General features: G+C 33.9%; 2 protein-coding genes across 4 annotated transcripts; both read right to left on the reverse strand.

Annotated features, from left to right (window-relative positions):
- Window positions 1-661: 661 nt before the first annotated feature.
- On the reverse strand, window positions 662-8,768 carry LOC124950910 (zinc finger CCCH domain-containing protein 13-like). Of its 3 annotated transcripts, XM_047498396.1 has the most exons (5): window positions 7,338-8,768; window positions 6,937-7,101; window positions 3,536-6,743; window positions 1,626-3,481; window positions 662-1,538 (listed from the first exon to the last, which is right to left on the reverse strand). In XM_047498396.1, exons 2-5 carry the CDS (start codon window positions 7,098-7,100, stop codon window positions 1,499-1,501), a joined length of 5,268 nt encoding a protein of 1,755 aa, XP_047354352.1. In that variant the 5' UTR covers window position 7,101; window positions 7,338-8,768; the 3' UTR covers window positions 662-1,498. The 3 variants fall into 3 exon arrangements, with proteins under 3 accessions (XP_047354352.1, XP_047354350.1, XP_047354351.1); XM_047498394.1 differs by having other exon boundaries at window positions 1,626-6,743; XM_047498395.1 differs by having other exon boundaries at window positions 1,626-6,743; window positions 6,937-7,115.
- Window positions 8,769-8,979: 211 nt separating this feature from the next.
- Window positions 8,980-24,707, reverse strand: LOC124950911 (MOXD1 homolog 1). Its single transcript, XM_047498397.1, has 10 exons — window positions 23,218-24,707; window positions 12,276-12,428; window positions 11,928-12,101; window positions 11,756-11,842; window positions 10,933-11,122; window positions 10,539-10,804; window positions 10,021-10,439; window positions 9,731-9,930; window positions 9,486-9,616; window positions 8,980-9,361 (listed from the first exon to the last, which is right to left on the reverse strand). The coding sequence occupies exons 1-10, from the start codon at window positions 24,304-24,306 to the stop codon at window positions 9,200-9,202; spliced, it is 2,871 nt and encodes a 956-aa protein (XP_047354353.1). The 5' UTR covers window positions 24,307-24,707; the 3' UTR covers window positions 8,980-9,199.
- Between the last annotated feature and the right edge of the window lie 346 nt (window positions 24,708-25,053).

Raw genomic sequence — 25,053 nt, forward strand, 5'->3', positions numbered from 1 at the left:
TAGCGATGACAATGAAAATACACAAGAGGACATAGAAACTATAACTATCCAAAAAGAATAAAAGAGAGAGAGAAGCACGATAGAACTCTCCTGTGTTATAGATGAAAACAAGTATATACATATAGAGGATTGGCAAATCGTCCAAACGGAAATTAAACTATATAAAGATGTTTCGATATGAGTTATAAATAAAAAAGTGTGCAACACATTGTGTGTACTGCAATTTCAACAATCAAAAAAATTTGAAAATTTAAAAAGGAAGAACGATTCGTAAAATTTGATTTGCGGAAAATTTTCTCGCTCTTCAGAAATTGGAATTTTGAACAGAAAAGAATAATTTACCAGGAGTTGGCACTATTCCATGTACTATCTCTTTTAGCATCATGTGATCCTCGTGCAAACTTAATTTATGATAAAAATTTTTATTTTATCCGGTGTTTGAAATATAATAAAAAGAACAGATTTGTGGATGAAGAGAAGAATGGTAAGATTTAATGCAAAACACAACGGATATATTTTCAGGTCAAATATTTTTATTTTTATTAGTAATACGTAGTTATTACATTTTATTTGATAATTGTATAGATATTTTATCATATAAATGTTTATGATTTTTTACAATATTATTATATTTATAATATTTTACAATAATAAATGTTCTCATATGGTATGTCGTTGAATTTATTTCGATTAACGCTACGGTACTATCAAAAGAATGTAGTTCCATTTAAGAAGATGAATTTGACTTTTAAATTTCCTTCATTATTTGACTTACAAAAAAATTCTCACCATATGATTTGTTTTTTCATACTAAACATATGAGTAAAAAACTTTTTTGCTAAATTCAGTCTCTTACGAAATATTTCAACTTTTCGAGATAAATGGGACATCCTGTATAATGTCTTCAATTACAAAATTTTTGTCAATTGCGAAAAGAAATTATTATCTTTTAACATCGCTGTTGTTTATAAAACTGTATCACTGTTTTATCGGGAGATTAGAGTACACTGTTAGACGTAATGTGGTAAAGTTATTTATACGTGGCACTAGTATGTCAAATATTATAGTGATTTCTTTATGATCATATTCTTCTGCAATATAAAAAGTGAAATATTTTTAACAATCGTGTAGAAAGATATTTTCGTTCGTTTCGAGACTGTTTGGCTGAACTCTACATTTTTTACTTTTTTCTTTTAGCGTACATTTATGAATATATGTAAAATAAAGTTTTTTAGGAATAGATTGTAGTAATGAAATACATTTTACTTTTGTTTGAACAATTTATTCGCACAAAAAATATACTTTATACATACATATATATATATATATTACTTTGTTATTTCTTTGTGTTCTACATTAACTGCGCAGATGAGTATTTGCAGATATATTCTATTATATATAGATAACATATAAATAATATATAGATATATTACAGCAACGACGAGCAGGTTCATAGAAGTAGCATGTTAAAAGTAGCATAGTGTCGACGTGGAATTATTCACCATAATGCAAATTTGGGAATACGCTGCATCAGATTACTGTAAAATAACGAAAAAAGATTTAAATGCATATTAACACGATCAATAGCATTTATATATTTATAGTACTTATCTAACATAACTTACTCAGTAAAAAGTTTGTTATTTTTGGACATCGATGATCCGTATAAGATACAAATGATGATTATAAAAGGTTGTCGTATAATTTCGAAAGACAAATCGTAGTTCGAAAGAACGTTCGTTTTTAGCAAGTTCGCTATCATTCCGGTTTGCTTTTCGTATTCGTCATTTCTAAATTCTAAGGAGATTTTCTGAGTTCGGTGATTTGTATCAAATAATCGTCTTGTCTTCTCTCCGTCTCTTATTAAATCAAATCGATCACGATCGATCATAGGAACGAAAAGTGTATTTCGATCCCGAATAGACATTTCAGAGGTCTTGATTTTGTCACGAAGAGAATTAAATTGTCTGAGGTCGACTAATCTTCGATACGAAGATCTCCTATTAGCGTTGCTTCGAGATCGTTCAATCAATTTGAAACCTTTATCGAAATCATCATTTACTTCTCGGTAAAGTGAATCATTATGTCGCGTTACTATCAAATTCAATCGAACATTTCTTTGGTGATCATGAGATTGTAATTCCGTAGAACGTTCTACTTTACCGGCCAAGTTAGATTCAGTGGATTTACGCCTCTCACTAATCGTTCTTTGGATTTTTCTATTATATCGTTCTTGAACCCTCATATTTAAACGTCTTCGTTCTTGAAGATCATTCGTACGAAGCAAAATGGAAGTACGTGCAAGATTTTCTCGTTGTCGTTGAGTATCTTGTCGATCGGTCAATAAAACAGATGATCTACGATTGTTGTCTGTTCTAAAGCGCCTACTTTCAACGGATTCGCGTCTTTCGTTGGAATTCAATCGATTCGTATTGTCGAACGAGCGACTTAGTGCCTGGAAACTCTCTCCTTGCCTAGAAACGTGGTATTTCCGTGCAATAAATGATCTACGATTTGAAATTTCGGGTGTTAATGTTCTTGCAATGCGACGTTGTCCGTACTGCGTTTGTCTTCGTTCCGCAAATGAAATCTCGACGGCGATTTCTCCTCGCGTTGATCTACGTTCGGTCAATTTTTCGTTCGATCGTTCATTCGAGAAACGTTCGATTCTATTGGTATGATCTAAGAAGGATCGATCGAAAGAGTAACGTGCGATACGAGGAGAATTTCGAAGATATTCAATATTTGAAGATCGAACCGTACGCCTCAGAGTGTTAACTTCACGACGATTTGGTTTCTGTATTTCCATAATTCGGTGGTTCAATAAAATATTGCGTTGTTCGTAGTTATCTATAGATTCGGACGATCTGTTGGGTTTAATATGAACAATTTCTCCTCGAGAATTCCTAACAGAGAATGAAGATCGTGATAAACGGTTAACAAGTTCGCGTCTATTATCACGGCGATCTATATATTCGGATGCACGATCAATTAAGATTCTACGTTCTAAACCGAGGTATCTGTTATTGCGATCTAATGTGTTCATATTTTGTCGATCGACTGAACGAGAGCGACGATCGAAGAGTTCCCGATTTTCGAGATAGATCATTCTTTGTTCAAATCGTTGATTCTCGAGTCTGTTACCAGATTGCTGCCGTTTCAACGAATTAAATCTTATGTTTCTAATTTCGGAGAGGGAATTTTTTCGTCTGATATCATGTCGATCGGCTGGTGTATTATCGTGAGAGGTAGATTTTCTTATTCTTAAAAAGTTCGAGATAATTGATTCACGATCGTATCGATTTCGAGTTCGTGTTAGGTCAGTCATACTTGACGACCGACGTTCACGATTAGAAGTATCACGTCGGTTATTTCTATATTCTACGCCTACATTTGATTGACGTTCGCGGTTAAAAGTATCGTATTGGGAATTTTTACGTTCTACATCTACGCTCAATCGACGTTCACGATTAAAAGTATTAAATTGAGAATTTCTACGTTCTACGCTTAGGTTTGATCCGCGATTAAAAGTATTCAGTAGAGAATTTCTGCGTTCATTGCTTAAGCTTGATCCGCGTTCGCTATTAACAGTATCAAGTCGAGAATTTCTACGTTCTACGTTTAAGCTTGATCTGCGTTGGCTATTAACAGTATCAAGTCGAGAATTTCTACGTTCTGCGCTTTCATCCAATCGACGTTCGCGATTTAAAGTATTAAGTCGAGAATTTCTACGTTCTACACTTAAGTTTGATTCGCGTCGGCTATTAATAGTATCCAGTCGAGAATTTCTACGTTCTGCGCTTACATTCAATCGACGTTCGCGATTTAAAGTATCGGTTCGAGAATTTCTACGTTCTGCATCTATGTTCGATTGACGTTCGCGATTGAAAGTATTAAGTCGAGAATTTCTACGTTCTACGCTTAAGCTTGATCCACGTTGGCTATTAACAGTATCAAGTCGAGAATTTCTACGTTCTGCACTTAAGCTTGATCCACGTTGGCTATTAACAGTATCAAGTCGAGAATTTCTACGTTCTGCGCTTACATCCAATCGACGTTCGCGATTTAAAGTATTAAGTCGAGAATTTCTACGTTCTGCATCTATGTTCGATTGACGTTCGCGATTGAAAGTATTAAGTCGAGAATTTCTACGTTCTACGCTTAAGCTTGATCCACGTTGGCTATTAACAGTATCAAGTCGAGAATTTCTACGTTCTGCACTTAAGCTTGATCCACGTTGGCTATTAACAGTATCAAGTCGAGAATTTCTACGTTCTGCGCTTACATCCAATCGACGTTCGCGATTTAAAGTATTAAGTCGAGAATTTCTACGTTCTGCATCTATATTTGATTTACGTTCACGATTAAAAGTATTAAATCGAGAATTTCTACGTTCTACGCTTAAGCTTGATCCGCGTTGGCTATTAATAGTATCAAATCGAGAATTTCTACGTTCTGCGCTTACATCCAATCGACGTTCGCGATTTAAAGTATCGGTTCGAGAATTTCTACGTTCTGCATCTATATTTGATTGACGTTCGCGATTGAAAGTATTAAGTCGAGAATTTCTACGTTCTACGCTTAAGCTTGATCCACGTTGGCTATTAACAGTATCAAGTCGAGAATTTCTACGTTCTGCGCTTAAGCTTGATCCGCGTTGGCTATTAATAGTATCAAGTCGAGAATTTCTACGTTCTGCGCTTACATCCAATTGACGTTCGCGATTTAAAGTATCGGCTCGAGAATTTCTACGTTCTGGATCTATATTTGATTGACGTTCGCGTTTAAAAGTATCAAGTCGAGAATTTCTACGTTCTGCGCTTACATCCAATCGACGTTCGCGATTTAAGGTATCGGCTCGAGAATTTCTATGTTCTGTATTTATATTTGATTGACGTTCGCGATTAAGAGTATTAAGTCGAGAATTTCTACGTTCTACGCTTAAGCTTGATCCACGTTGGCTATTAACAGTATCAAGTCGAGAATTTCTACGTTCTACGTTTAAGCTTGATCTGCGTTGGCTATTAACAGTATCAAGTCGAGAATTTCTACGTTCTGCGCTTTCATCCAATCGACGTTCGCGATTTAAAGTATTAAGTCGAGAATTTCTACGTTCTACGCTTTCATCCAATCGACGTTCGCGATTTAAAGTATTAAGTCGAGAATTTCTACGTTCTACGCTTAGGTTTGATTCGCGTCGGCTATTAATAGTATCAAGTCGAGAATTTCTACGTTCTGCGCTTACATCCAATCGACGTTCGCGATTTAAAGTATCGGCTCGAGAATTTCTACGTTCTGGATCTATATTTGATTGACGTTCGCGTTTAAAAGTATCAAGTCGAGAATTCCTACGTTCTGCGCTTACATCCAATCGACGTTCGCGATTTAAGGTATCGGTTCGAGAATTTCTACGTTCTGCATCTATATTTGATTGACGTTCGCGATTAAAAGTATTAAGTCGAGAATTTCTACGTTCTACGCTTAAGCTTAATCCACGTTGGCTATTAACAGTATCAAGTCGAGAATTTCTACGTTCTGCGCTTAAATCCAATCGACGTTCGCGATTTAAAGTGTCGGCTCGAGAATTTCTATGTTCTGCATCTATATTTGATTGACGTTCGCAATTAAAAGTATGAAGTCGAGAATTTCTACGTTCTACGCTTAGGGTTGATCCACGTTGCCTATTAATAGTTTCAAGTCGAGAATTTCTATGTTCTGCTCTTACATCCAATCGACGTTCGCGATTTAAAGTATCGGTTCGAGAATTTCTACGTTCTGCATCTATATTTGATTGACGTTCGCGATTAAAAGTATCAAGTTGAGAATTTTTACGTTCTGCGCTTACATCCAATCGACGTTCACGATTAGAAGTATTAAGTCGAGAATTTCTACGTTCTATGCTTAGGTTTGATTCGCGTTGTCTATTAACAGTATCAAGTCGAGAATTTCTACGTTCTGCTCTTATATCCAATCGACGTTCGCGATTTAAAGTATCGACTCGAGAATTTCTACGTTTTACATCTATATTCGATTGACGGTCCGAAGTGTCGATTCGAGAATTTCTACGATCGTTACTGCGTCGTTCTTTCATGAAACGCCTTTCCATATTTTCGCTTCTGAAAATTTGTCTTTCTACAGAATTCGATCTGTTATCTTGAGTATTTTCTCGAACATTTTTTCGATTATCTCCAATTGTTCTTTCAATATTCCTAATTTCTCTTTTTTCGATACCTCGAGAATCGAACTTTCTACGTGTGTCTACTTCGAATCGTTCTCTTCGTTCTTTTAATTCACGATTATCAAGAGTTCTTTGTCCGTCTGTTCGTTTTATTCCTTTTTGTTCGCGACGTTCTATGGATCTGAATTTATCATTAGAGAACCTTCTTGATAATTGCCTTATACGATCCGTTATATCTCGAGTCATTTCTGGATTTGGCGAATGGCGATAAGATAATCGAATGTTTTCGATTCTTGAATCGACTCGTTCCAAAGAACGTGACTGTCTATTTGTTGGATAAGAAGAACGTTCTGAAACTCGTCGTTCTCTTAACGTTCTGTGTCTTCTTTCCAAAACTGCATTTCTGTTGATACACGATTCGATCGATTTTTTACGTTCAACTCGAATGATATCGGAACCGATTTCCTTTCCTTCATTATTTTTCAAGGTGAGATACTGTTTTTCCGGAAGACTAAGACAGACCGAAGATGTTGTCAAAGGATTCAAATTTGGGCAAACGTCCACACTGAAAAATCGATGATATTTTGAAATTAAATATATAGAAAAATAAGAGAACTTCTTATTTGTATTTTTTTTTGTTTAGAACTTTTTCTTTATGAAGAATATTTTTATCATATAATACATATAAATTAAACGAAAATATGAAAGATGAATTATCGAATTTCTTAAATATAATATAGTAACGAAACAAAATATACTTATGAGGGGCACGATGAAGGAGTTCAGGACCGGTCAGGCTTCCTGCTTGTCCTTCTCTGTCCCTAGCTATCAAACCGAAAGTCACGCATGCCAGTGATACTAGCAATAAACCGATGTATTGCCAGGACCGCACGGGTAAGACCACGTGCCTCGTACGCCTCATTCTACGATTAAAAAACTATTATTTTCTTATAAATATTTGAATACTAGACTTATAGGTGAATATCATATTCATAACACTAATCATACAATATTTTAAAACAAAATATATGACAAATTTTACTTTATTTTTTTTTAAATAAATTTTTAATAAAATTTTATATCTATATGAAGACTACAAAGTGAAATAGAGTAAAATAAAAGATAGATATTCGAGAAAAGAAAAGAAGTTTTTATTTACCTGTACGATTAGAAATTTGATGATTTCTAAAGTTCTCGTTCTTGTTTCTTCGAAGCAAAAAATATTGAAACTCGGAAGATGTTCTTCCTCTGAGCTCTGGAGAGCTGCTGATGCTGGTAGTCCCCAGGGTGCTCCTTTTATACAGGCAGATACGCTCTGTAAATTCGATGAAAACACAATTTCGTGCTTATCAGCTCAGGCCACATGGGACCCCGTGCAACAGGGTGCGAATAGTTGCGAGGGTGGCTAATGTTACGAACGGAAAGATTGAGAAACTCGTACGGTATTGGTTAACCAGGTAGAAAATTACTAACCGTTATCTACTCTCTGACGATATTCCAAACTCAGTGAAAATTCTCTGTGCGTGGGTGTCTTTACGTCAAACTATCCTTTCGATACTCTTTTTTTCTTTTTATTTTAACTTCTTTCTTTCCTTTTTATTTGAACATGGATTATTATTATTATTATTGTTACTTATTTCTTTTCTTTATCTGTTTTTCAATCTTTTACATTGGGATTTTAATTGCTACCAGCGGGAGATAGAAAGAAGGCAGCTTCTATTTTATTTTACGTTAAAAAACTTTGATTATTACACTATTTTGTAAAATTTTTTTTATATATTTAGATATATTTGTAATATCTTTAATATTATGTTATCACATCAATATCATATTACAATTTCTTTAATAATTTAATTTGTAATATTATAATATTTCATTTTATTTCTTTTGATATGTTGACCGTCTAGTACAATTTTAGTATGTTTTGTTAATTGCAAGTTTGAATTTGCATATTGTTTAACCGTCAAATACTAATCAAAACAAATCCACAAGATTTAGGAAATTTTTAATTACAGAATTATTATATCTTTAAATTAATCGTTATGATTATATGTATTGAAATAAAACATATACAAGTCGAATATATATTATTTGTTACGAGAAAAGTAAACAGACTCTAGAAAGATTGATGTAAAACTAAAAAAAATTTTAATAATACTGTAACTTTTTATGCCACCTGTCCTAAGATACCAGGACTTTGTTTAAATTATTTCGAAGAATAATATAAAAAGTAATTGTAATATTATTATATAATTTTATTTTTTTATAGTTAAATTATATATAAACACTTGTACGTACATATTTTTATGTTACTCACATATGGCGAAACTGCGTTAAAAGTGTTAATTATTGTTATACGCGAAATAGTAAATGAATGACGATTTTTATATCTATACCATTGTTATAATGACAAATTATTAATTACATAATTGTACGGAGTACGGATGGATTAATAAAGTAGATTCAAATTGTCTGTTTTTTTTTTATTCGTATTTATTATCTTTTTATATAAAACACGCATTAAAATATAAAATAGGAGTGTACTGCGTACGAATTATTATAAATACATTAAATCGTGTATTTACATTGTTTTATATTATATTATATCTTATATTTTCATACATACTTGCACGCTAGTCGACTAAAAATTTTTAGAAAATTTTGATGTTTTTCTCTTTCTCTTTCTCTTTTTTCTCTCTCTTTTTATTTTTCTCTCTCTTTCTCTTTTTTTTCTCTCTCTTTTTATTTTTCTCTCTCTATCTCTTTTTATTTCTCTCTTTCTCTCTCTCTCTCTCTCTCTCTCTCTCTCTCTCTTTCTCTTTCTCTTTTTCTCTTTCTCTCGGAGGAGGAGGAGGAAAAGGGAAGATTCATAATCATGTCCAGCGTAATATCCGAAAATTTTCGACTTGTTTCGAACAGTCGAGAATAACGAGAGATCGGTTATCACGTAGATTCATTCAATAAATAATAAATCTTTGCCGATATACAAATTCGTACGATAATAAATTTCTTTCAATGTTCTTAAAAAACAAATGTTCTAATACATATAACCGTAATTAACGTGATGAAGAAATTTGAACTGATATTGGATGAATCGGATGAAGCAATTCTGAGCTCGCTACAGACAGTTTCGTTTTGTTCCGGTAATGCCGTAAAATTCGGGAATGTTTGAATATTTGCCGGCTGAAAGAAAGTTAAGTTAAGTTAAGTTAAGAAAAAAATAAAACAAGAAAAAGAAAAAGAAAGTAAGAATTCAAGAACGTACGATTTTTTATTAAAAATATAAATATTCTTCAAGTGCTCTTACCAATGCCAATTTGTCGTCCCTTTTTCTACAAAATGTCATGTGTCTACCATGATAAAGACTTTTTTCAATCGATCTGGCAAGAAGTTCTTCTGTCCAAGGTAAAGCGAGTATATGTTCTGCTAAAGTTCGACCTAACAAATAAAAATACAAACAATATTAACAAAATCGATTCTTCCATGAAATTGTTACTATTAATATATTATGTATTTAATGTATAATACATAGTAATAAAAATATTAATTTACCTCGAAATTCTTCTGGTTCTTCGATAATAAGTCGGGCAAAGACGTTATCACTTTCACGTTCCTCCGAATAATCTCTCATTGCTTTCAATGCCGACTCTGCTTCTCTGATAATATCCTCGTCAATTTGCTCGCTAGGTCTCGTCGCAGGATAAACCGGAAGCTGTTGTCTGGCCGTAAAAGGTAAACTCACTGGATCAGCTCTATAAATAAAATGTAATAAAGTTATATTATAATTAAAGAAATGGAATATGATGAAATAACATTTAATTCAATTAAAAATATTATTTTACCCGGTTGTTAGGAAAAGTTTTTCCAAATGATCCATAGTGACACCTTTGAAGCTATATACGGCAAGGGTTTTGAAAAGATCTTTCACAGGTGTCATACTATAGCAAGCTGCTAACGGTGTTCTCGGATAATGTACAACGAATGCTAAACACATTTCTTGCGACGCTGCATATCCTCCTAGCGTAGGTCTTGTCCTATCCAACGTTCTGTAAACGCATTCAGCAACCAATTCATCACCTGGTAAAATTTTCACTTCCTTCTCCAAGGTATGCGATTGTTGGTAGTCGAAATCAAAATGATTGTCCTGTACTATTCGAGGAAGTTCTTTTCCTTTACGAATATGCTTCAAACTCAAACGACGTCCAGCCAAATGAGAATGCAATACTACTGATACAACGTTTACACCGTCTTCGGGAAACATCTGTGTAAAAAAAAAAATGTTTAATGAAATTCGTACATATAGACGAATCTCAAAAATTATTATATTATATTACTTTCGTAATATTTGATTGATATTTACCGTGTTCGTGCAATGTGGCGTACAATATCCAGCCGTAGCATATTCCTTCTGTCTCGGAGGTACCAAATGAAGTGGGCTGACTGCTACACCAGCAACAAGAATTCCTGCTTCTTGAGCGCGGAGTTTTGGCGTTAAGTGAATTCTAACTCCACTGCTATCTATTACTTTCTTTAACCCAGGATTATTATAATGTACTTCCAACATATAATAAGAACCTTCTTGGTGTTCGGCTATAGGAATTCCCACGTGATCTGGAAGCCATTCTCCTAAAATAAAAATAATCTTAATTAAATTAATCTATTTTATCATTTCATATTTTTTATTACAATTAATCTATTTTATCATTTCATATTTTTTATTATATTTAAATGATATTTTGAAAATTAATTTCTACCTCTGCTACCGCGGGCCCAGGCCAAGACAGGCTGCAAACAGGATTCCCATTCACGTGGCATTGTGGGACTGTAACAAGGTGCACCAGCGATTCTAGCATGCTGACCGAGAATCGGTGAAGTTGAAGCACACTCATACACTATCACGTGATGTACCAAGTCTTCGTTTGCTTTCTCCACCAGAGGCGTATACTAAAAACGGTATAGATGTAATATAAATTAATATCCTATATGTATATATGTTTTCTTTTATAGATAAGATATAAATATGCATATATATTTATATATATATATATATAAATGATAATATAGAAGAATAAAAAAAACGAAAATATCAGAGAAATATGAAAAAGCTAGAAAATTATTCCAATTTCTATGTTAGAAATCATGGCACGTTTTATAAAAAAGAATGAATTGGATTCTTCTCTTTTCGAAAAGATATCGATGCAAGTCAATGAGCATTTCGGACAACGCAATGACATCATCGAATCTTTTTTTATTCTAGGCGACGTCTATAGCGTTCATGCGACGTTCGACACGAATGACCGTGATTCGTGAAAGACATATATAATGAAGCCCAACCTTTGCATTCTTTTGTAGGTTTGATCGTTGACACGTTAGTTTACTTACAATCAGCAAAAAATACGGTACTCGTTTCTTCGGATAAGAATTTCGATGGCAGTCAATGGCGTTATCGTAGAAACTCTCGTGAGTATAAAATCTCGCGAAATATACTTACATATATGTATGTATGTATTATACTTGGTAATGAAAATAAATATTTTTATTTATTAAAAGGAATTTTAATATTTATTATATACTTACTCCGATCATATGATGTTTTTTGGTTAAAGATGGCGCCTTAAAGATTTTGCACCAATAAACGGTATCCATCGTGTCGGATACCGTAAACTGTAATATCGAAAAACGCAGGTAAACATATCAATTTGTAAATTTAACGAATATCGATCGATAAATAATATTGTTGTATTCCTACCTGATTTAATTTCACATCCCAATGCCTTATATCTTGCATTTCCTGAGGTGGAGCATGAGGCGATGGAGTCCTGAGTCGTAACGCTCTTCCACCACGTTTGTCACCATGCCAAATCGCCGTATTCAATTCGGGATCGCTTTGGTGTAAAGCCCATAAAACTCTTACGGTATCACCCTAAAATATTTTATTTGTTGATACTGAGTCATTTCGTTCGTTATATTATAGATAAAATTAATAATTATATTATTAAATATATTTAACGGATATTGATAAGTATTTATTATTATTATCTATTTACATACAATTGTGATAAATATTTTTTTAATTTTCTTATGTACTAATATTTACCGTAAGCCGATGATCCTGCGGATCGCAAGTTTGCCAATTTCTAATGAAAGTTACGCTCGTATGAGTCTCATTTTGAAAACCCTCGAGAACATGAACATCTTGAGAAGTGTCCGTAACCGGTGCTGCATTCGACTCCTCGATACCGTGCGAATCCTTAAAGATAACGTATAAAAATCGATTTATTTTCAAATATCATAGTTCGCGATAAAACATGTTAAATTAGATCAAAAACTTCGAAATCATGTCGTTCGAGTGCCAGGTGTTTTCGTGCTTCTGTAGCACATCATTTTTTTTTTCTCTTTGCACTCAGCGTGCACTTTCTCTTTTGATCGTATCAGAAACAGATTGCAATGTACATTTTAATAACAATTTTTACGTTCGAGCAAATAATCGATAATTCAAAATAATTTGTATCTTTATTTTTTTGCGATTTAATATTGGTATTATCATGATAAGTGAACATACATAGAAGATAAAAATACAGGCAATGGATTTGTATATAATCATCTATTATTTTACTCAGTATCATTAGAAGTTATAATAACAGTCACAGAAAGAGAGGCCCAAGGCGTTTGGGTCCGTTGGATTCGTAAATAGCGAGTTAGAATAGGAGAAGGGAGGATGCCATAGTAAGCAGAGCCGTAGCGAAGGGTTCGAAGGGAAATCCTCTTCCTGTTCATAATGAATCCAAATAATTGCTTTACCGTCGTCATGCCCAACGAGTACCGCAGTAGTTTTTAACAAGCACGTGCAAGAAGGAAACGGTCTCTGGAATCATCGGAGGAAGACGATGGAATATGCGAACGTTCGTCGATTTGCATACGACAACGCATTCGAAATTACCGACGTTGAAAAATATCCTTCTGATCCATGTCCCAAAAGCGTAACATCTTTTAACGCTTCGTGAGTTCTTTTTTGTTTTCTCTTTCTCTTTTTTTTTCTTTTAAGGATGAAAGAAACGATCGATTTTTAAGCATAAAAAGAAAGGAAAAAGAGAAAGTGTGAATCAATATTTAATTAATTATTATATTGGAATGATATCTATTAATTCATTATTTAACAGGCAATAACGTGACTAATCAAAGGAATATAAATAAAAATGTAAAACTCTCACGATAAATCAAAAAGAATCTTTCATTGCGATCGATCTCATTACTTCGTGTAGTTCAAGTTCGTTCTCACGCGTTACGCAAGGATATTCTCATAGTATGCGGATATTCTCATCGTCTTTCGAGGGTAATTAATAAAATGCGGAGAATAAGAAAAAAAAAAAGAAAATAAAAAAAAGAGTTTGATGATTAAGTCTGGAATACTTCCGGCGATAAGATCATACACATAAATCTGTGTCTTTGTATCGAACTAATTCCTTAATTTCTACGAATCATTCATTTCTCTTATGAAAAATTTTAATGCCCATCACGTTTTCACATTCTTAACGATAGATTATTATCTTTAAACTTTACATAATTCTGACAGCCTTTACTTTAACGCACGCAGTAGTTACGCTTTGTAATACGAACAGATGAAAGAGAATTTCTTTTTTGCTCGTTAAAGCGTGACGTGTTTTTAACGATAATAATCGCGAAGTTGCCGAGAAAATGAAACGTGACATAATCGTTTCTATAAAATTATTATTATTAGTTTAATACGTATGTAGATGTTATATTCGTAAAACATGTCCAGGAGAGATTTTAAAGTTTTATAATCGAGCAATTAGGTTAAAAGCGTGTAACTGCGAGGTCTACAACGGCACGTGAGAAAATTTCTTTAGTTGATCGCGTCGATAGAATTTTATATTCTTCGCTCATATAATCGCGGTATTCATAATTATTAATATCGATTAAAAAATATGTTAAAACAAAAAAAAAATAAAGATCAAAGAATCGCAATATGATTATATTTTCGATAGATATTTTTTTGAAAAATCGTTTACATTAACGTTTATAAATATTTCTTTGCTATCACTAGCTTTTCCACTAATTTCTTATCGATCGATAAATATATAACGGTATGTATATACAATATTAACTATTGAGATTATTAAATCGGTATCGAAATAAATCATATTCGGATTATAGTTTGTCAACGTTCACCGAGCAAGCCCCTGGAGTTCCCGCAGGACAACGGGGAGGCTTTTTATTCCTTTCTCTAAGGACCTCCCTCTGTTACCAGCTGCTGTTCTGCCAGGTGGTAAAAAGAAGCGGCACTGCCGGGGAAAAAGAGATTCCGAGATAGAGGGAGATAAACGACGACGACGAGAGTAGAGAAAAAGAGAGAGAAAAAGAGAGAGAGAGAGAGAGAGAGAGGGAGGGAGGGAGAGAGAGAGAGACGGAGAAAGGAGATCGGTACCTTCGTTGTATAGTCGGCGATAGAAGGAGAGAGGTATAGAGGAGCAAGAAAAAGTAAGCCGAAGAAAGAGGACGAAAGGACGAGAAGGAGGAGGAGAAGGAGGTGGAGGAGGAGGAAGAGGAGGAAGAAGAAGAAGAAGAAGAAGAAGAAGAAGAAGAAGGTGCTTCGACGTGAGAGAAAGAGCGAGAAAGAGAGAAAGAAAGAGAAAGAGAGAGAAAGAGAGAGAGAGAAAGAGAGAGAGAGAGAGAGAAAGAGAAAAAAAGAGGGAAGGAGAGTGAGAGAGAAAGAGAGAAAGAACTACGTTCAAAACACCTGGCAAGCATCGTCCTCTCAGTGGCGCCTCATGAGAGGAATTTCTTCTTTTTCTTCAGGATCTGGACCCATGGGAACCGCCTTGAATCTCACTGAACAAGGGCCAGTGTTCTCTTTTTTGCACGACTTATACCTATCGATCGAAAAGCTTACCACGAGGTAGTATATCTATACATAAGGTATCCTATGTATTTACAGGTATGAAGAATGTATAATTTTTATCGTACAATGTACCTACATATACGTGAAACATTAGGTATTTGATTTAATAAGACCGTGTGAATCATGGAAACACGTATTTGATGTAACATTCTGAAAGCAGGATAGATAAAAATAAATAAGAGTAAGTGGAAAGAAAAAGAAGTGGAGAGGAGAAAAAGATCCGGTAGCTTAAGGACCAATCCAGTTTGAACACAGCAATAAAACGATTGTCGGCATTTAGGCGTTAATTCGCTTAAGTTTTGTACCTTTAAGTTAGGTCAACGAAATGGATTATGAGGCTAATACGGTATTCTTGGCTTATGCGTTATCGGTCTTAACTTGTCATAATGTCAAAAAGAAAATACAAAGAAAAAGAAAAGAAAAGAAAAAATGTAGAAAATAAATAGCCCTAGATAAAACTAGATTTCACGAGTTAGCGACGGATAAACTTTCAAACTCATACACTAGATCAGACAATTACAAATCTTTCTTCGACTACAAGTCTCTTCATGCCTTTTTGCCAGATCAATAAATCCCTAAAATGGGATACAATAGCTCGAGTTCGTGCGAACCACGAATGGTTTATACCCTTCTTTTTTTCTTATATAGTCCCTTTTTTCTTTTTCTTACCCTTCATTTTTATTTTCTTATTAAGGCGACCCTGAATTCTCTGATTCCCAGAAGGCTACTGACGTTTTCATTTTCTTTCCAAGCGTTAATAACGATTACAACCGACGATCTTACGATCTATAATTACTTTAATAATCTGTCCGTCCTGCTGATTGTGAAACCAAACATGAAATATTATATTTACGTAAAAGTAAATACTCTACGAAATACGTTTATACTTTTTTTTTTTACGAGATGAGATCAAATTCAATAATGTATTATCATGTAAGATGTGTATCAATAACATATCTTACAAAATCGTATTTTATAAGAGTACGAAGAAATTCTTGTAAAATTATCGATAATGTTTCGATAAGTTGAGAAGAACTGAGATTATCGGTGAGAGAAAAGACATAAAATTTGAGAAAGAGATAGAAAGAGATAGATAGAGAGAGAGAGAGAGAGAGAGAGAGAGAGAGAGAGAGAGAGACAGACAAACAGACAGAGAAGATTCAAAGAATGGAATGGGAATTTGTTGGTAAGAAACGATCTTGTGAATACGATCCTCGTAAATGTGTGCAAGGTTCTTCCGGACAAATGGCGCGTACCGATGAGGATATTTTATTTGGCCCGGGCGGACCGGTTTCTTCGTGTGGAAATCGTAAATCATATAACCTGGATTATAGCAGTCTCGATGTGTCTTCCCTCGAGCTATAAACTTATAAAAGCGCATTTAATTTCTCAAGCTTTATACATTGATAATATGGAGAACTCGTATCGATCGATTATGTAGAGTAATCCTAGTTAGTGTTATCTTCATCCTTCGTTAATAAAATCGCGAAGAGACCGATCAACGTTAAAGAAAGCAAATGTACATCCGGGAAATCTCATCCGATTATTTTCCGTAGAAACATTGAACTATTGCATATAATAATAATTTTTCTATCGCAATTATCATGAAAATTATTCTAACGGACAGAGATCGTTTATCTTGATATTATTCATGATATTATTCTTTAAAAGGAAGATATATTAGAAATTTTATTGTTATGTCGTTTATATAAAAAATATTACTCTGGTTATCATCGATAAAAATTTTTATCTAATTAATATCATTAAAAAAAAAATTCTCTTATTGTAAATATATATATATATATATATATATATATATATATATATATATATATCTATATATAAAATAAAATAAACATCCCCTCAACCACTTTCTCGCCACCAATTGCAAGTAATTTTCATATCAAGTAGATCTTGCAGAGAATAATTGCGTTTAAGTTCTCATTAATTCACGTAATTATTTACAAATCAGAATTCAACAGAAATGAGAATTTTTTTGAATGAGATTGAAACGTTAGAAAGGTAATGAGAGAACGTAATAAAATAAACGTAGAGAGAAAGATAAAAAGAAAATAAAAGAAAAAGAAAGGAATCAACGATGGAGAAGAGTAAATGAGAGTTTCTATGAAACTCTGGGTATCCAACGATGCGTTCGTCCGTCCGGCTGCCCAGTTGTTCGTTCGTCCCTTTGGATTAGTCGTATTTCAAATTCACTTTGCGGAACGTCCTTTCCCCGCTTGCAATAAATTACGATCGTAATCGTCTCTAAGGAGCGTGTACGCGCTAGCTACGGCGGCTGCTTGTTGTTTCCCTCCTTCAACCTTCTGTGCCTGATAAAACCTTCTATCCATACTCCCTGCTTCTTCTTTCTTCCTTTTCTTTCTCATTCACATGCTCGCACTCTGATTCCTTCTATAATTCTCCGTGATTCGATAAATATTCCCTTTCTTTTCGTTCTAATATTTCTATCATTTATAATGTCGAAGTTATCATTTTTCTTCGTATCACAATATTTCGTATTAATCGATACATATTGTCGTTCAATAAACGATCATTCAAATAAATGAAATTTATCTATCTATTCGCTCATAATACTGATCATCTAATACGGAAATAAAACTGTGCACAATCAATCTAGTAATAATAATGATTTTATTTTAATACTTATATTTTATCATCGAAATAATAATATTAAATTTAATAATTCATAATACAACGATCATATCTTATTTATCTATTTAAAAAATTATATATATATATATATAAAGTACAAATCGGCAAACCAAATGGGAAAAGACCATTGTGTAGACTAAGAGGTAGATGAGAAAATAATATTAAAATGGATCTTAACGAAATGGGCTACGATTGCGAATGAAGGGATCTTACTTAGGGACGTGAACATTAACGGGATTTGTTATTTGTGACAATAAGCTATCGAGTTTCTAACGCCATCTAATAATAATAATAATTTAAAAATTATATAGAATATAATTTATAATCTCTGATATTATATTTCTATACATTTTACGATTGATTCTCTCACTTTCTTTTCAATTCTTTTTCAAAAATAGCATTTCTATCTTTTTCTTTTTCTTTTCTTTTTAATTTATCACAGATACAAAAGATTTTGAATAGAAAACAGAGAGAACGGGTAGTGGTAAAAAATATGTTTAACGTAAACTACTCGATATAAAGTAACTTTCGTGATAGGCGTTACCAGCGGGTTATACGGTTCACGGGTTAGAGGATCAGCTTTCCTCTTTCTGGCGTACGGCAAGGCCCGAAGATTCGCATAGTCGGGCCCCCCGTCGATGTCTGGAGGCCTTGACTGGATCCCTTCGGACCCAACTCGAGGCTCGGTATGCCCGACGGTCCTTCTCTCCCCCCTTTTTCTCTTTCTCTCTCTATCACTCTTTCTCTCTCTCTTTCTCTCTCTCTTTCTCTTTCCTTCTCTTTTCATTTCGCACAAGCTCAAGGCACTCGTCTCATGGTAGACAACCTCGTACGCGAGGATTGAACGCGCGAGCGCAACTCTTTCGTGCCTGCCGGCGCGTGTTTTTTTTGTATTTGAGGTTCAAGCCTCTGTGTTGTGTGAATACATGTACGTGCATTCGCCATGTTGTATTATATCTATATGTACATATGTACGTGTTATCTTGGTATAATACGTATAGCTATACCTTCCTTAGCGACCGGAACAGGTAGGCGAGTAGAACGGTATTTGTCAAGCAACGAAGAAGACGACGAAGACACCGTACTCCTTCAACGGTTAACAACCTTATCTCATTCATTCATTTTCTCTTTCTATTAATTCGATATCACTCGAAGTCGATTCAACTGACCGTGAAATAATAGTACTCATCTGCATATTTTAGAGATTTGATGGTAAATTAATTGCTATGCGTTGGTTCGGTCAGTCAAGAAGTAATGTTAGGGTTTTCAATACTTCTTTTTTTTTAATAAATTCAAAGTAAATTCAATTTGAATTCAAATGAAATTTGACAATTTGAAAATAAGTGTAAGAAATGAATATATATATATACACACACACACATATTTTTTATTACCCATTCGATAATAAAAAAGCAAAATATGCCGAAAATGTTGCTTTTAATTCTACATATTTGATAGGAAACCAACAAAAAACAATTGCACAGAATCAAACAAAATTGTTTAAAAATACGCCTTCAAATGTTATCTGGCGAAATATATAATAACAATATGGTTTAGAATGAATTTAATTGCTTAGAAATACAACTAATGCGTTCGTTCTTTACAAAGGAATTAATCGTATTATGAAGTTTTAAATTATCTAAACATGTATGCTTTTACAAATTACAACATTCTTCATATTGCAAAAAAATAAGATCTTCAAATTACCAGAACTTTTTAAAAAGATACCAATTTAACGATTTTTTTGAGAATCTCAGTCCTTATTTAATTTTTTTTGCAAAAAAAATTTATAATTCGTCAGAAAAACGAAACGCAGAATCGACCGTATAGCGAAGAAATGTGAAAAAAGAGAGATGGAAGGATAATGGTGTGAGAAAGTTTCTCTCTCTCTCTCTCTCTCTCTCTCTCTATCTGTCTATCTATATATATATATATATATATATATATATATATATATATATATATTTCTCTCTTTCTCTTTCCCCCCATTCCATGGTCGGGACGTAAATTTATCACGACGTTATCTCGCTCGTTGGAACGACGTTCGTTAATTTTATCCCAGCCTTTCAGGCCGGTGTATGTCCCCCTTCTGAACCCTACCACCACCTTAACCTCCCTCTTTCCCTCTGGATACTTCGCCTGTTGCGCATTCTGTACCTTTCCTTTCTATTTTTTCTTCTTTTATTCTTTTTTTTATTCCCTCGTCGGTACGGAACAAGGACCAGGTAAATCGAAGATGGGAATTTCGCAAGAATCGAAGATGGCGTCTATTCGTTAATAAAAATCATTTATCCATTTAATTCGTATTCTGTAATATTTTTTTTGTAACATTTCCTCTTGTGTCCACATCAGTCCCGTATAATGTAAAATCTCGATTACCAGTAATGATTAATATCGTGAGAAAGGAAGTTATCATGATAATAATATTTATTAACCTAGCAATAGTCTCACGATAGTTCAACTGTAATAGTCATAAATTTAATTAAGATTAAGAATTCGTAGAAGTCGATCCACGAGACAGGTTCTGGTTCTTCGACTTTGTCGTCTGTCTTGTCTTCGTCTGGATTTCTTTCTCTCTTTTCCTTAATGTCAGCTCTTCGTTTTTAATCGAGTACCAATTAAATATCTTACCTCTTCTCCATTAAATTCCACAAGGAATTTAAGTATCAGTATTTTTCTTTCGATACTTAATTATTATATCGACGATAATTTTTTCAGACTTTCTAAAATATTTGTTTATTATTAAAAAGTATCTATCTATCTATCTATATATATATATCTATATATATATATATATTGCAGATTTAATGAAATACATCGGATATAAAACATAAAGAACGAGTTTTAATGGAGGAACATTGTGAGAACACTTTATAATATATTTGTTATTAGAAATATTAGAATTAAAACAAAGAAAAACCGGTAAAAAAGGTAGTCACAACAATAACGACGACGACGACAATGATGACGACGTTAATAATGATGATGAGCCAATCACCAGGAGAAATAGCTTAATCATCACGTTTGCGTTAATTAACCCTCTCTTATTAATACGAATCGATCGTACAAAAATGATGATCGATGTATCGGTGATCCAATTACATTCGAAAAGTACATACTTATTTATTTTCATCTGTTGTCAAATAAAGAGATACAAGAATAAAATGGGGAATGAGTTGGAAAAGGCGATGGAACTTGAACTTTCGATGGATCTTTTGTTTTTTCTTTTTATGCTTTGCCATTCCTCGTATGCTTCGTATACGTAGAACGTAAGGTACATACACACATATACATAGATACATACGCAAAGATACAGATACACAGACATATATATATATATATATATATATATATATATATATATATAATACGTAGATACAACGCTGGAGTTCTCGACTTCGAATCCTCTTCGCTTCTCTCCTTCTTCGACCTCCCTTTCTTCCTTGGCCGTCCTCTTAATCTTCCTTTAATTCTCTGGCTTCCTGTTTCTTTATTTCCTTTTTCCACTGTTTCTTTCGTTCGTCCTCTTATGTTAGTCCTCATCCCATCTTTACTCCTCCCTATTCCCTCTCCTTCTTTTCTTTTTTCCTTCTCTTAATCTTCACTGCTACCCTCTTTGTACTCACTCCTATCTTTCGTCCTGACTCTTTTTCTTTCTTTCTTCCTCTCTTTCTTTCTTTCTTTCTTTCTTTCTCTCTTTCTCATCTTTTCTTTCGTTCTCTCGTTCGCCAGCTCGTTCGTCGACTCTTCCCTCGGTTAGACAGATCCACGCCGACAGGTTTCAAACTGTCTTCAGCGGATGGTGGTAGACTCACGAAGCAACGCTCGCTAATCCTTTTTATTCCTTTTCTCTTTGAAATGCGTGGCATTACGTTAAGAATTTCAAATTACTTAGAGACGTATTCTTATAATATATGACTTATGTGTGTGTGTGTGTGCGTAGGTGCGTGCGTGCGTACGTATATGTGTATGTGTGTATGTAGATGTAAGAAAAATTTTTGATAAAGATGTCAGTATCTTTATCGAATCTCATTTTCTATACCACGATACGATATATCACGAATTTAAAGTGATATTTCAACGAACTTTAGCTTTTAACTTCTCGTTGATTTCGGAAGAAGCAATCGTAGATAACTTACATACATGCATGTTGATTTATCGTAGAAGAATGAAATACGTAGACTACACCTACACTTGCACGTTGCAGAAGCGATAAAGAAAATTCTATATCTAGTAGAAGCGAGAAGGAAACAGGTTCGACCTACGCGAATTGATAGATCCACGGCTTTGGCCGATGTTCTAACATTAGAAAGTTTCGTTTATACGCTTAGTTAATCTCCACCGACCTTAGATTATTTGTCTTCGTTAGATCCATGAAGCTATGAAAAATGCATTCTAGTTTATCTAGAAACGAACGTGAACTAGGCAAAGTGGTTTTTGATTCTCAGGGCTGTGAGAAATACGATAATTATCATATGTTTTTATAAGTACACATACATACACACACATATGTATACGCATACATAGGGTGTTTCAGAATAAATGAAAAATATTTTAGAGGTGGCTTCAACAATAAATTAAAAAGATTCATAAAAAAACATATGACCTATTTGATTTCATTTTCAAATTATAGCGGATTTGATTTTCAACAAGCTTTATATCTGGTTACTTTCATATAAAAGACGTTCGAAATTGACCTACTCGCATTTGAATACCAGTCTGCAGACGTCTTATCAATGACCGTCTTACTTTCTCCATATGTCCAGATGTTACACGGATTTGTTGCTTTGTTCAATTCTCTCTTTTGAAAAGTTTCGACACAGTCAATGGATATTTTGTACGTTCAATCAAAGAAAGAATTATTACTATAACTGGGAAATAAAATTTAGTTGGACATATGCATGAATCTTTTTTTTGTTTAAATGTGATCATTCCTAAAATATTTTACATTTATTCTGGTACACCCTATATATTGTACATACCTATTTCAACGAGCATAATGTTACATTCACTATTATATAAAATGTGCGTCAAGATTGTCCGTTCTATTCTGCTGATATTTTCACTCTCCGCACCGTTTCCTAGTTTACGACGTGCCTCGTTAACTGCCTTCCATCTCTCAGAACTTAATCTCAATTACGTAGAATGTATTCGTTTTATTACTATATCTACCAGTTTATGTTACAAGTAAATAACGAAGGAATAGCATAATGATTAATACGAAATCGAACAAAAAAGGATAGTTAAGTTCCCTAAGAATCAGATTTCTATTTAATAGAGATTAAAAATGTTCGAACAGATCGATCAAAAAATGTCGAATACCTGAGGGGTTTTATCTCGGAGAACGGAGTCTCTATCAATCATTGTAAATCAAAAAGGAACAAGAGAAAAGAAAAAAAAAAAAAAAAAGAAAAGAAAAGAAAAAAGAAAAGGAAAAGAAACTTACCAGAAGATTGACAGCTCTAGTGTGATCGTCTACCCAAGCGAGAAGAATGTCCGCTCCCTTCATGTGACTCTTCTCGTTGAATCCAATTCCAACGTAGCCCAAGGTTCTCGCAGTTATCCTGAACGTGATCGTCTCCTCGTCGGTAGGATCCCATTCGAGGATGACGTTACCATCCTCGTCGAGTCTCTCATACCTCGGAAATTTTCTCTCCTTTGTGCTTCTCTTTGATCTGATCACGTCGGCATCTTCGTTGGATGGCATGTAATAACCCTTGCCGATGTATGATTCCTTTGGGACCTTGTCGAAGCCCGGAAAATATTTCTTTGGCACGCGACTCCATGGCTTTGGAGCTTTCTTATAGGTAGTCTCACTGAAAACTGTGGAAGCCGACAAAACTTTTTCAATTTCTTCTTCTTGTTCTTGTTCTTGCTCTTCTTGTTCTTCTTCTTCGTTAATGATTTCGATATGATCAGGTTTCTCGTCGTTTTCTATTTTTTTCTCTACAAATTTCCAATCTTTAATAATTTCGACGTTTTCCTTTAATTCATCTAAATTTGGTTGCAACTCTTCAAGACTATCATTCGACTCGTCCAATTCTATATTTTCTTTAGTGCCGTTACCATCAATTCGCGATCCATTTATCATGGATTCTATTTCGACAGAAGCGTCATTATTTTCGTCGGCCATAGTCATAACCGTTGTTGTTTCTTCGGTGTTCAACGAAATATTATTTTCCGTTGAGTTTTTCATTAACTCGTATTGACTGGGATCCATATTTTCTTCCCTGTCGTTCGGAAAATCGAGCCCGTCTTCTCCGTACGGTATAAGTTCCTTGTTCCTTTGCTTCCAATATTCCTCGTCGACATCCAGACGTTGTTTTTTGAACATACTCTGAACTCTCAACAGTGGCTCATCTTGTAGACTACGTTTTAACCTGCTCGAATGATTCTTAGAATTATGCGTCTTCCTATACGCCAGCGTCCTCATTGTCTCGTCCATGTGTTGGACGTATAAATCCAACAAATCGCACTCAATCGACGAGCATACACCAAATATCACGATTAATCGGAGTATCAACATTTTCTCCATTTTCTTCTTCTTCTTCTTCTTCTAAATTTCTTATACTTTATACAGTCATTTGATCGGTTTCTGTTTTCACTCGTTTCACTCCTTATGATTTCTAAAAATTATCGGACACTATTCTTATTTTGTCTTTTATATTAACAACGAGATATTTTTTTCAATATGTCAGTCTGTCAGTGTCATTTTAAAATAAGTATTAAATTAGAATAACATCGCGAATAAAATGAATCCTTTCTTTATCTTATCGCCAAAAATACCTATTTTTGAACATTTTACGAGCACAAATTTCAACAAAAGTTGATATCATTCGTATTTGAAATTAGTATTACTGATTATTTTCTCGAAATTTTAATAACGTACTTCGATACATGTTGCACGAACGACAGTTGTGTCGGGACTAATTCAAACATGAGGCTGATCACGGCTGCCGCTCTCCCTGCAGATGCTCGCAGCTGCTTACCTGCCGTTCGTCCCCTTCTTTGGGCCCTGTTTCAGGAGCGTATTTTACCTTTAGAGCGCCCGCGATCGCAACCCTCTTATAATCTCTTTCGAAATCGTATACACCTCATAATATTATATATATTATACATACAATACAAAGTCAACGTTTCATCGTATATTAAACGTGTGTTTTTAATTAGGTTTGTTCACTTTTTTTTTTTACTATATTTAACGTTGTTTTTTGATTGTAATTTATCTTTTTAATTAAATTACACATAGACGCACACATGAATGTATACGAATAAATATTCA

Source organism: Vespa velutina, chromosome 8 (genome assembly GCF_912470025.1).
Source record: "Vespa velutina chromosome 8, iVesVel2.1, whole genome shotgun sequence".
NCBI classification, from domain to species: Eukaryota; Metazoa; Arthropoda; class Insecta; order Hymenoptera; family Vespidae; genus Vespa; species Vespa velutina.